General features: G+C 44.5%; 1 protein-coding gene across 1 annotated transcript in view; it reads right to left on the reverse strand.

The window, feature by feature from the left end:
* The window catches only part of LOC149305313 (uncharacterized), a 119,348-nt gene extending 111,484 nt beyond the window's left edge, over window positions 1-7,864 (reverse strand). The window contains exon 1 of the mRNA XM_089478031.1: window positions 7,786-7,864. Coding sequence (XP_089334157.1) covers window positions 7,786-7,864 — 79 coding nt within the window. The remainder of the gene's footprint in view (window positions 1-7,785) is intronic.
* Between the last annotated feature and the right edge of the window lie 3,709 nt (window positions 7,865-11,573).

The following is an 11,573-nucleotide window of genomic DNA, read 5'->3' on the forward strand; positions in this document are numbered from 1 at the left end:
GCCAATCAGGGACAGGGATGGTGGGAGGGACTGGGATTCCAGCCAATCAGGGCCTGGGATGGTGGAAGGGACTGGGATTGCAGCCAATCAGGGCCAGGGATGGTGGGAGGGATGGGGATTCCAGCCAATCAGGGCCAGGGATGGTGGAAGGGACTGGGATTCCAGCCAATAAGGGCCAGGGATGGTGGGAGGGATGGGGATTCCAGCCAATCAGGGCCAGGGATGGTGGGAGGGACTGGGATTCCAGCCAATCAGGGCCAGGGATGGTGGGAGGGATGGGGATTCCAGCCAATCAGGGCCAGGGATGGTTGAAGGGACTGGGATTCCAGCCAATCAGGGCCAGGGATGGTGGGAGGGATGGGGATTCCAGCCAATCAGGGCCAGGGATGGTGGGAGGGACTGGGATTCCAGCCAGTCAGGGCCAGGGATGGTGGGAGGGACGGGGATTCCAGCCAATCAGGGCCAGGGATGGTGGAAGGGACGGGGATTCCAGCCAATCAGGGCCAGGGATGGTGGAAGGGACAGGATTCCAGCCAATCAGGGCCAGGGATGGTGGGAGGGATGGGGATTCCAGCCAATCAGGGCCAGGGATGGTGGAAGGGACAGGATTCCAGCCAGTCAGGGCCAGGGATGGTGGGAGGGACGGGGATTCCAGCCAATCAGGGCCAGGGATGGTGGGAGGGACGGGGATTCCAGCCAATCAGGGCCAGGGATGGTGGGAGGGATGGGGATTCCAACCAATCAGGGCCAGGGATGGTGGGAGGGACGGGGATTCCAGCCAATCAGGGCCAGGGATGGTGGGAGGGATGGGGATTCCAGACAATCAGGACCAGGGATGGTGGGAGGGATGGGGATTCCAGCCAATCAGGGCCAGGGATGGTGGGAGGGATGGGGATTCCAGCCAATCAGGGCCAGGGATGGTGGAAGGGACTGGGATTCCAGCCAATCAGGGCCAGGGATGGTGGGAGGGACTGGGATTCCAGCCAATCAGGGCCAGGGATGGTGGAAGGGATGGGGATTCCAGCCAATCAGGGCTAGGGATGGTGGGAGGGATGGGGATTCCAACCAATCAGGGCCAGGGATGGTGGGAGGGACTGGGATTCCAGCCAATCAGGGCCAGGGATGGTGGAAGGGACTGGGATTCCAGCCAATCAGGGCTAGGGATGGTGGGAGGGATGGGGATTCCAACCAATCAGGGCCAGGGATGGTGGAAGGGACTGGGATTCCAGCCAATCAGGGCCAGGGATGGTGGGAGGGACTGGGATTCCAGCCAATCAGGGCCAGGGATGGTGGAAGGGACTGGGATTCCAGCCAATCAGGGCTAGGGATGGTGGGAGGGACGGGGATTCCAGCCAATCAGGGCCAGGGATGGTGGAAGGGACTGGGATTCCAGCCAATCATAAGAGCAGGGAAAGGTTCTGTGGTTGGTTTGGTATGCTCTCCAGCTCTTTTGGAATAGCAGGGTGAATTGAATGGATGCAAGGGGAGATAGATATTTGTCAGGCTCCTAATTGCAGCCCCTCTTGCAACACAAAAGGCATTACTTTGAAAAAGGAACAGCTTGTATTGAAGAAGATACATGTAATAGAAGTGACTTTTTTTGTCAGGAATGAATGAAAGTAGAAACATATCACTTTTATAACCATATGAATCCACCCCACTCCATTTACCAATAAAGCTAATTAGTTGGATAGCCCTTTCCTGCCCTTTTCTGCGCAATGTCCTCCAATGTGGGATTCTGGCAGTTTCCCCAAAAACAATGTAGCTCTCTTGTGCCTTATCTCAACCACTTCACCTGTGGCCTTGGACCACAGAGCTCAGCGACACAACAGTTTTAATTAACATTATGGCATGGCTATATATATAGCTATCTATAATATAAAACCTTATCAATCTCCACATAATATGATACCATATGAAAATATAATAAACATAAACCCTATGCAACATAATATAATATAAAAATACCAAGAACTCTCTAGGTTCCCCCTCCTTTTACAGAGACCAGTCTTGTAAACTCAAGCCTCTGTTAGAAGGATGATTCCCACACATTCCAATCCTAGCAAACAATCACATTCTTTAGCCACGATCTCCCTACCTCTTTCTAGTATCTTCTATTAAAGGGCATATTAAAACATATTACTTTAACCCACCATAAATCCCAACTATCTTAACTCTAATTTAAAGTATAGACAACCTTGGTATCTATGCAACCTCCGCTTGTGTTGCTTTAGCTTGGGAATTGGGGGCTGGCTTAGGGAGGGGTTGAGCAAGTTCCTTTGGACCTCAGACTTTGCAAAAAGGTGTTAATGGATGTTTCTGCCTGGATTCATCAATAAAGCTTCTTTTGTTTCAAATGAGTTTGATCTTTTGAGCACAGGACTGACTCTAGATCTCACATTGCAACTTCAGGCTGATGCCCCTTGCCTGAGAGATTGAGACTGTCCCATTGTGACCTCAGTCTGCTGCTCCTTACCTGAAGGATTGAGACAGGACTGTTGTGCTCTCACCCTGAGGTTCCTTGCCTTAAAGACTGAGATGGGACTAGGGATGCTCTTTACCTGAGGGATTGAGGCTGGCCCATTGTGATCTCAGTCTGATACTCCTTATCTGCAGGAATAAAATGGGACTATTGTCACTTCAGACCTGGAGGACTGATACTGGCCCATTGCAATCTCAGGCTGACGCTCATTGCCTGAGAGATTAGGACTGGCGCAGTGTGACTTCAGGCTGATGCTCCTTTCCTGATGGATTGAGAAAGGACTACTGTGACTTCAGGCTGATGCTTCTTTCCTGAAAGACTGGGAATGGCTCATTGTGACCTCAGGCTGATCCTTGTTGCCTGAGAGATTGAGACTGTCCCATTGTGACTTCAGGATGGTCCTCCTTACCTGAACGAATGAGATTGGCCCATTGCAATCTCAGACTGATGCTCTTTATCTGAAGGATTGACACTAACTCATTGTGAGTTCGGGCTGATGTTCCTTCCCTGAAGGATTAAGATGGGCTTATTGTCTTCAGGCAGGTGTTCCTTACCTGAAGGATTGACCCTGGCCCATAGTGACCTCAGGGTTATGATCCTTGCCTGAAGGATTGCGTCTGACTCATTGTAACCCCAGGCTGATGCTCCTTACCTCAGGCATTGAGACTTTCCAATTGCGATCTCAGAATCATAGAATCATACAATCCTAGAGTTGGAAGAGACATCAAGGACCATCCAGTTCAACCCATTTCTGCCATGCAGGAAATCTCAATCAAAGCATCCCTGACAGATGGCAATCCAGACTCTGTTTAAAGGCCTCCAAAGAAGGACACTCCATAATTCTCCATTGAGGGAGTGTGTTTCACTGTCAAACAGCCCTTTCTGCCAGAAAGTTCCTCCTAATGATGAGGTCGAATCTCTTTTTCTGGAGCTTGCATCTATTGCTCCGGGTCCTAATCTCTGGAGCAGCAGAAAACAAGCTAGCTGCCTTCTCAATGTGACATTCCTTCAAATGTTTAAACAGGGCTATCATATCACCTCTTAACCTTCTCCAGGCTAAACATTCCCAGCTCCCCGAGTCTTTGCTGATAGGACATGGTTTCCAAATCCTGCACCATTTTAGTTGCCCTCCTTTTGGACACATGGCTCCAGTTTCTCAATGTCCTTTTTGAATTGTGGTGCCCAGAACTGGACACAGTATTCCAGGTGGGGCCTGACCAAAGCAGAATAGAGTGGCATTATTACTTCCCTTGATCTAGACACTATGCTTCTATTGATGCAGCCTAAAATCGCTTGGACTTGTTAGCTGCCACATCGCACTGTTAACTCATGTTGAACTCGTGGTCTACTTGGACTCCTAGATCCCTTTCACACGTAGTTTCATTCAGCCAGGTGCCCCCCATCCTACATCTGCTCATTTCCTTTTTCAGGGTCCCAGACAGGAGGAAAAGGAGGAAGAGCAGGAGGCCCTTTAACAGCTCCAGGGCCAGCAGCGAGGCTGCAGCTCCCTTGGCTGGTGGAGGAGGGAGAGCTGCTGGGGGTGGCACTCGGCCCAGTCCTCACTCCGAGACTCCTAGACTCCCGTGGCTCCTTCCCTCGTTGTGGGCAAAAGCCCTATAAAGACCTGGCCCCTCTACTCCTGCCGCTGTTTCAACAGGAGGGATAAAGAGGAAGGGCAGGAGGCCTTCTCACATCTCTTGGAGCACCTGCGCCTTTTCCCTCTCTCCTTCCCCTTTTTGTCCAGTCCTGTCCTGGGCAGGAATATTTGTTGATAGCGTATGCTTGCTTATTTTAACTTTTTAACTCTTACCTGCATCTTTTGTCTATGTGGGCATAAACAGATTTGTTGTAGTCTGTATATGTTACATCTAGTTGGGATATTGTCTATTGGTTGAGTTGCTGTTGCAAATCTCTTGATATCTAACTGATACTAGGTACTCCTTTGTCACAGAATGGATACAGCTAGAAGAGATTGTAAACTTCTGGAAGCGTCTCCTTTTTTGGCCCAATCTCCCAAAGAAAAAACTGTGCAAACAAAGATTACCCAATACTATACCAAGAGTAGACAAGACTCTGCTGACAGAGACACTGAATCTAAATTAGAGCCTAATAATACTCAAGTGAGAGGAGCATCCCCTCCAAGCTAGATTGGCCGCTTGATAGCAATGGCTCCTTGGTGCTTGCACTCAAGAGCCCTTCCCTCCCAAATCTTGCCTCTGAGATAGCAAGATGGGATGCCAGTAAAGCACATGCAAGAGGATTATTAACCCAGAGGATGAGAGAAATAAAAAGGTTAGAGAAACAAAAAGAAGATAAAATAAGGAATGAACTTAAAGTTAAAGAAGAAAATTTGAAACAAGCAATGGAGGATAAGAAAATAATAAATGAGATAAAACTCCTAATAAAATAGAAAAAAAGGTAACAGAGGATAGTGGACAACTTAAAGAAACTTAAACAAAATCAATTTGAAAACGCTAACAAAATAAGTCGCTGAATGGAGAATAGATTGAGGAAAGAGAGGGGAAGAATTATAACCAAAATTAGGCAAAATGATAAGATTATAACGAAAGAAGGAAAAATTAAAAATGTATTTGTTAACTATTTTGAACGCTTATTTGAAAAACAAATTGAGCCCCCTTTATGGGAAAAATATTTAAAAGAAACAATAGCTGGACATAATACAGTAAAGATACAGATTGGACAAAAAGAATCCTTAAATGCAAAAATTACGACTGAAGAAGTTGGAAATGCAATAGGAAAATTAAGAACCGGAAAATCCCCCGGTATAGATGGCCTCAGCTCTAAATATTATTTGGAGAGGAATTGACAGGACCTTTAAAGGAAATTTCGATTTGATGCAGACAGAAGGAAAACCAGAAACATGGGGGGAAACTATAATATCTCTAATACTAAAGGAGGGTAAAGATGAACAATTAGTGGCCAAGTATCGACCCATTTCATTGATAAATAACGATTATAAGATTTTAGCGTCAATAACGGCAGACAGACTTAAAAAGATCCTGATGGTAAAAATAGAAGAAGATCAAAACGGATTCCTACCGGGGAGGCAGATAAAAATTAATATTAGGACCCTAATTAATGCTTTGGATTATTATAATACCCACAATGAAAGAAAAGCAGCCTTGCTATTCATTGATGCAGAGAAGGCTTTTGACAGCATCAGCTGGAAATGTATGTCAGAATTAATCATCGCAATGGATATCGGTGAGAACTTTGTTAAATATGTGACAGAAATATACAAAAATCAGACAGCCTGCTTAAAAATCAATGGTGAATTAAGGAAGGAATTTCATATACTGAGAGGGACAAGGCAAGGCTGCCCGTTATCGCCATCGTTGTTCATTGTTGTGTTAGAGTTTCTGTTAAATAAAATTAGAAGTAACCCAAGGATAAAGGGACTTAAGATAAAGGGGGAAGAAGTGAAGGTGAGAGCTTATGCAGATGACTTAGTTGTAATATTGGAGGAGCCGGTAAACAATATAGAACATTTCATGAGTGACTTAAATTGGTTTGGAAGGCTCTCAGGATTTAAGATCAATAAAGGGAAATCTGTGATGATAACTAAAAACTTGACTAAACAGGAAAAAGAGATACTGAGGCAAAAAGCAGGTTGTAAGGTAGGAAACAAAGTGAAATATTTGGGAATGTGGTTGTCCAGTAATAATATGAACCTTTTTGACAACAATGATAAAATAACCTGGAACAATATACGTACAGAAATGGGTCTAAACTAAACTTATCCATTCTTGGCAAAATAGCTGCAATAAAATGACCATACTCCCTAAGATATTATTTCCATTCATTAATTTACCAATTAACATAGCATCAAGGATGATAGAAGACTGGAATAAAGAACTAAAAAAATTTATTTGGGAAGGAGGTAAAGCTAGAATTAAATGGAACATCTTAAAGGAAACGAAAGAGAGAGGGGGATGTGCGATGCCGGACTTAATGCTATACAGATGGGCATGTAATATGATATGGTTACAAGACTGGATTAAACTGAATCATAAGCGGACATTAAATTTAGAAGGACCAGACTTCAGATTCGGGCGGCACGCGTACTTATGGTACAATAAAGCTGCTGTGAATAAAGACCTCAATAATAACCCGATATGCAGAGCTTTGTTAGAAACATGGGAAGCTGTCAAGACGAAATTTTATTATCAAATACCAGGATGGGTATCAGCTCAGGAGGCCTTGGTCAATAGGAGGGATTCAGGAAAATGTTGGCTAAAATATAGAGAATTAATACAAATAAATAAAAAACAAGAGATTTCCATAAAATCTAGAGAGGAATTATTAAAAGAAAAAAAGAAATAAACTAGCAGAGTTATTACCAAAGAAGACATAGATTCAATGAGGATATGAAGATTACAGGAACTGAGATAAAACCAAATGAATGAGATGATTTGGTCATGAAAGTGGATGAGGGGGAAATATTGGTAAATATTATTTAGAGAAAGAGAATGAGAAAAAGAGCCAGTAAAACAATACATGATCGATTGGGCAAGAGAAATAGGGCATGAAATCCCCTTAGAAGCCTGGGAGACAGCGTGGAATCTGGAATCTACAGTGGAGCTAAGCAAACTAAACAATAGAAAAGGAACATGAGATAAAGGAGTTTCTGTGTTGCTTTTCCTCACTTCATTGATATTACTCATAACTGCTAAATGAAATCCCTTCAAATGTCTGAAAACAGGGACTTGAGCTGGTTGGCACCAGTTTACTTAAACCAGTTGTTAACATTTTTCAGGTTCATGGCTACCTCACAATACTCTTCTGGCTCTGTTATGGACACCTTCTGCCTCTCTTATGGACACCTGTTATGGCTCTATTCTGGACTTTCCCAAACAGAGCTAGACTGTCTTTGCTTGGGCCTTCCCTCCCCTCCACGCGTCCACATGCCTGATCTCCTTCCATTTCTCCCTCCTCTCTCCAACTTCCCCAGCTGCTCTCAGGCCATCTGCACTGCTTCAGCATCTCTTCCCTGCCATTCTATATTTCACATTCTCTCTTACACACAGATAGAGAGAAAAAGGGAATGGTGCAGGAAAGAGACACTTTCAGTCCCATTTGGTGAGAAAGGTAGGATAATAAATATAATCCATTGGAATGGCTTAGGAAGGGGTCTGGGGAGTCCAGTATTGGTGAGGGTAGGGCTGCAGAGAGGAGCCTTCAAACAGCCTGAAGACACCTCCAAGACTGGGCTGGGCAGCTACTGGGGACTGGGCAGCCACACTGGGCCCACAGGGATCTCAGAGGCAGCCCCATTGGCCCACCTGGGGAAAAAGACGTAATGTTTACCTCCTCAATATTCCCCAGCATCCTATTGTCATTGTTTGGCTCAATCTGAGCCATTGTCCGGCCAAGAGAGGATATTGGAAGCCGGTCCAGAACATAGAAACACTGAAACATAGATCAAAAAGGCCTGAAAACTTGCTAAGGGATGTACCAAAGAGAATTTGGGGCCAAAAGATATTAAGTGCCATGGTTCTTTCCTAGGATAGATTTGCAGTTTAGCAAAGGGCATTTACAATCATCAACTAGAGAGCACTAGTGGCTCCGTAAAGTACAAATTCCAAGATTTCAAGGATGTTGCTTTGACCATTAAAGTGGGATCATAGTGCCATGTATGTAGCATGCAAGACCCCCCCCCCCTTTTCTGAAGGAAAAACAATAGACCCAAGTTCCTTACCCAGAGAGGATAGGTTTTCATAGGTTTCAATAATAATAATAATAATAATAATAATAAATTTTATTTGTGTTTCCCCGCCTCTCCCATAGGATCGAAGCGGGGTTACAGACTAATTAAAAACCATTACACAATCTCATAAAAACAGGATAAATAAACTCCAATATAAAATTCTACAAACTCTATGGACAACATACAGCAGTGTAAGGCAGGGAATCAATCGCATCGAAAATACTATTCATTCTACAGAGAGGAAGGCTTGGCAAAAGAGAAAGGTTTTAAGTCTCTTTTTAAATGATTCCAGGGGATCATAAGACGGAGCTCCTCGGGAAGACTATTCCAGATCCGCGGGGCTACTACAGAAAAAGCCCTCTGGGATGTGGAGACATATCTGGACGATGGTATTTCCAACAGGTTCTTCCTGGATGTTGTAAGTGTGTGGGGCGGATTATATGGGGAGATGCGGTCCCTCAAGTAACTCGGGCCCAAGCCATGTAGGGCTTTATAAGTGATAACCAACACCTTGTATTGCACTCGGAAGCGAATGAGCAGACAGTGGAGATCTTTCAATATAGGTGTTGTATGGTCAAACCTAGATGCACCGGTGACCAATCTGGCTGCCATGTTTTGTACTAACTGAAGCTTCCGGGCTTGGTACAAGGGTAGCCCCATGTAGAGCGCATTACAGAAATCTAAGCGAGAGGTTACCAGAGCATGTACCACCGTTTCAAGGTCCCTTTGGCCCAGGTAGGGTCACAGCTGGCGTATCAACTGAAGCTGATAGCAAGCACTTCTGACTGTCGCATCTACTTGAGATGTCAGCTGCAGAGACGAGTCCAGAAGTACTCCTAAACTGCGAACTTCATCCTTCAGGGGAAGTGTGACCCCAATCAGGACAGGTGGATAAACTTCCTTCCCCGGGCCTGGGGAACCTATCACCAGTGCTTCCGTTTTCTCTGGATTCAAACTGAGTTTGTTTTCCCTCATCCAGCCCATTACCGACTCCAGGCAGGCATTCAGAGGAGAGACGCCATCCTTATACACCGCATCAGTCGGAGACACAGAGAAACATATTTGGGTGTCATCAGTGCCCCCGATACCCAACTCTCTGAGACATTCCAGAAGGATACCGTGGTCAATGGTATCGAAAGCCGCTGAGATGTCCAAAAGCACCAACAAGGTCACGCTTCCCCTGTCGATGCCCAGACGGAGATATCACTTCCTTATATAAACATTTCTGCTTCGGACTCAAGAGTGGCCATTCCTCCTCACTCCTTCCACTCTTCCCCCTCAGTCTCTCTCTCTCCCCTGAAGGCTTCAAACTGACAAGTGCCAAGCGCTGAGGCAGAGTAGGGTTTGGCTATTATTTTAAATGTATATTTTACACATATTTTATGTTATTATTTTTTCTTGTAACCCACCTTGATTCCTTCGGGAAAAGATGGGATCCAAATAAATTATTATTATTATTATTATTATTATTATTATTATTATTATTATTATTAATTCATCCACAGTTAGAGGGCATAAGAGTGCAGTGGAGTAATCACTGTTGTATATAATGATGCATTCGGCCTTCAAAGGAGATAGAAGGAGATGACATTGTAGATTCTTTTCTGTGTATTAACTGTGCTTTGGATAGAGTAGAAGAATGTAAACTGAGTAACAAGATAGAAGTAAATATGAAATAGAGAAAGAAAGGAAAGTTATGATACATGGTAAAGTATAGAATAAATTAGAAGTGAGGAAGCTGAAATAAGATCTTCTTTCCTATTCTTCTAGAAGTGAGAAAGAAAGGGAGAAAGAAGATAGATGGAGTAAAAAGAGTTAGGTATGTAGTTGAAGGTATGTGTAAGTGTAGAAGGTAGAGGTTACAGTTGGGTAGAGTGGAATGATGAGTAAGAGAGTGGTACAGTTGTGAAGGAGAGAGAGAAAGGAGAGAGGTGGAAAGAATGAGAAGAAGGTAGTAGGAAGGTAGGATGACATGCGGTTTAAAGAATAGAGGAGGTAGGAAGGAGAAAGATGAAGATGGAAGAACTAGATGGTATTAAGAAGAACAAAAAAAGAACAAGTGTGATGTATGTTTGAATTATAATTGTATTGATTGTACGGTGCTTTATTCTGAAAATAAAAGGAATTTGAACATTATTTACAGTATGACCTCAGTATCTGCTGAGGTTTGGTTTCAGGACCCCACAAAGTAACCAAAGTCTGTGGATGTTCAAGTCCTATTACAAACAATGGGGTCGTAATATGATGTGGCTTACATAAAATGGCAAAATCAAGGTTGGCTTTTTGGGGATATATTGAGATGCAGAATCTGTTGATACTGAAAGCTGACTGTGAAATTTTAAAAAGCAGTTGAAATCATCCTATTAAGAGAAATGTAACCCATGTCATTGGACCTCATGGAGAAATGGTCAGATGGAACCAAGGAGAATGTGTTTCTTTGGTTGGTTTCCCTGGAAACAACTGAGAATCTTCTCCACGGTGGGAGTTGAGTCAGTTGAGGCTGAGAGAAGGTGGAGAGACCTCAGGACAAGAGCATTTCTCTTGGTTCGTTTGCCTGTTTCCTATTTTATGTTAGTATTTTGAGTACTGTCTTTCTTACAGTGGAAGCTGCTCCTGAAGGCATCACAAGTTGGACTGGTTGATCTCACCTGAAAGCATCCTTCTTATTCATTCATTGCTATTGTACATCCATTGAACTGTATAGTTGTGTTATTTATTAAACTTCATCCCACCTTTCTCCCAGGGGTGGGTCTCAAGGTGGCTTAGAATACAAAATGTAGAATGAACAAAAGCATTTTTTAAAAAAGAACACATGCGACTAAAATAAGGATACTGTTGTTCTTTCGGTTGCAAGTTAGTTCTCCAAGATCTGTAAGGGATGATCTACAAATGTTAACTGGGAGGGAAAGAGGACATTGGAGGAGAGTGGCTTGCAATTATATCACATAGACAGTAGTGAATGGAAACTTCCATGTTAGTGGGTTGGTGAATCTGCTCTGTCTTTTAGTCTGAGCTCTTTGTGGTGCTGATTCTATCTTGGAACCGGGCTCAGGGCTGGCCCTACCATATAGGTGACCTAGGTTGCCTGGGGCATAAAAAGACCAGGGGTGCAATTTGCCCGCTCTTCTCCTGCTGCCCAGGGCCTGACTCAGGGGAAGCAGGGGCTGGTGCTTGGCTGGAGCACAGATCTAGCCCCGCCGCCAGCAGAGCAGCAGCAGGCGCGACTTTGGCACTCTGGGGTGCACTCTCCCAAGGGCCCTCTCCCTTTCCTTTCTGGCTGGGCTGGGGGCTGGGGCAGCCAAGGCAGCGGCAGCAGGCAAGGGCAGAGGGCACTTGGCTGGAGCGTGTACGAGCGCACCTCCG

The sequence above is a fragment of the Sceloporus occidentalis genome, unplaced genomic scaffold, assembly GCF_023333645.1.
Source record: "Sceloporus occidentalis isolate IW3139 unplaced genomic scaffold, rSceOcc1.0.p SCAF_12, whole genome shotgun sequence".
NCBI lineage: Eukaryota > Metazoa > Chordata > Lepidosauria > Squamata > Phrynosomatidae > Sceloporus > Sceloporus occidentalis.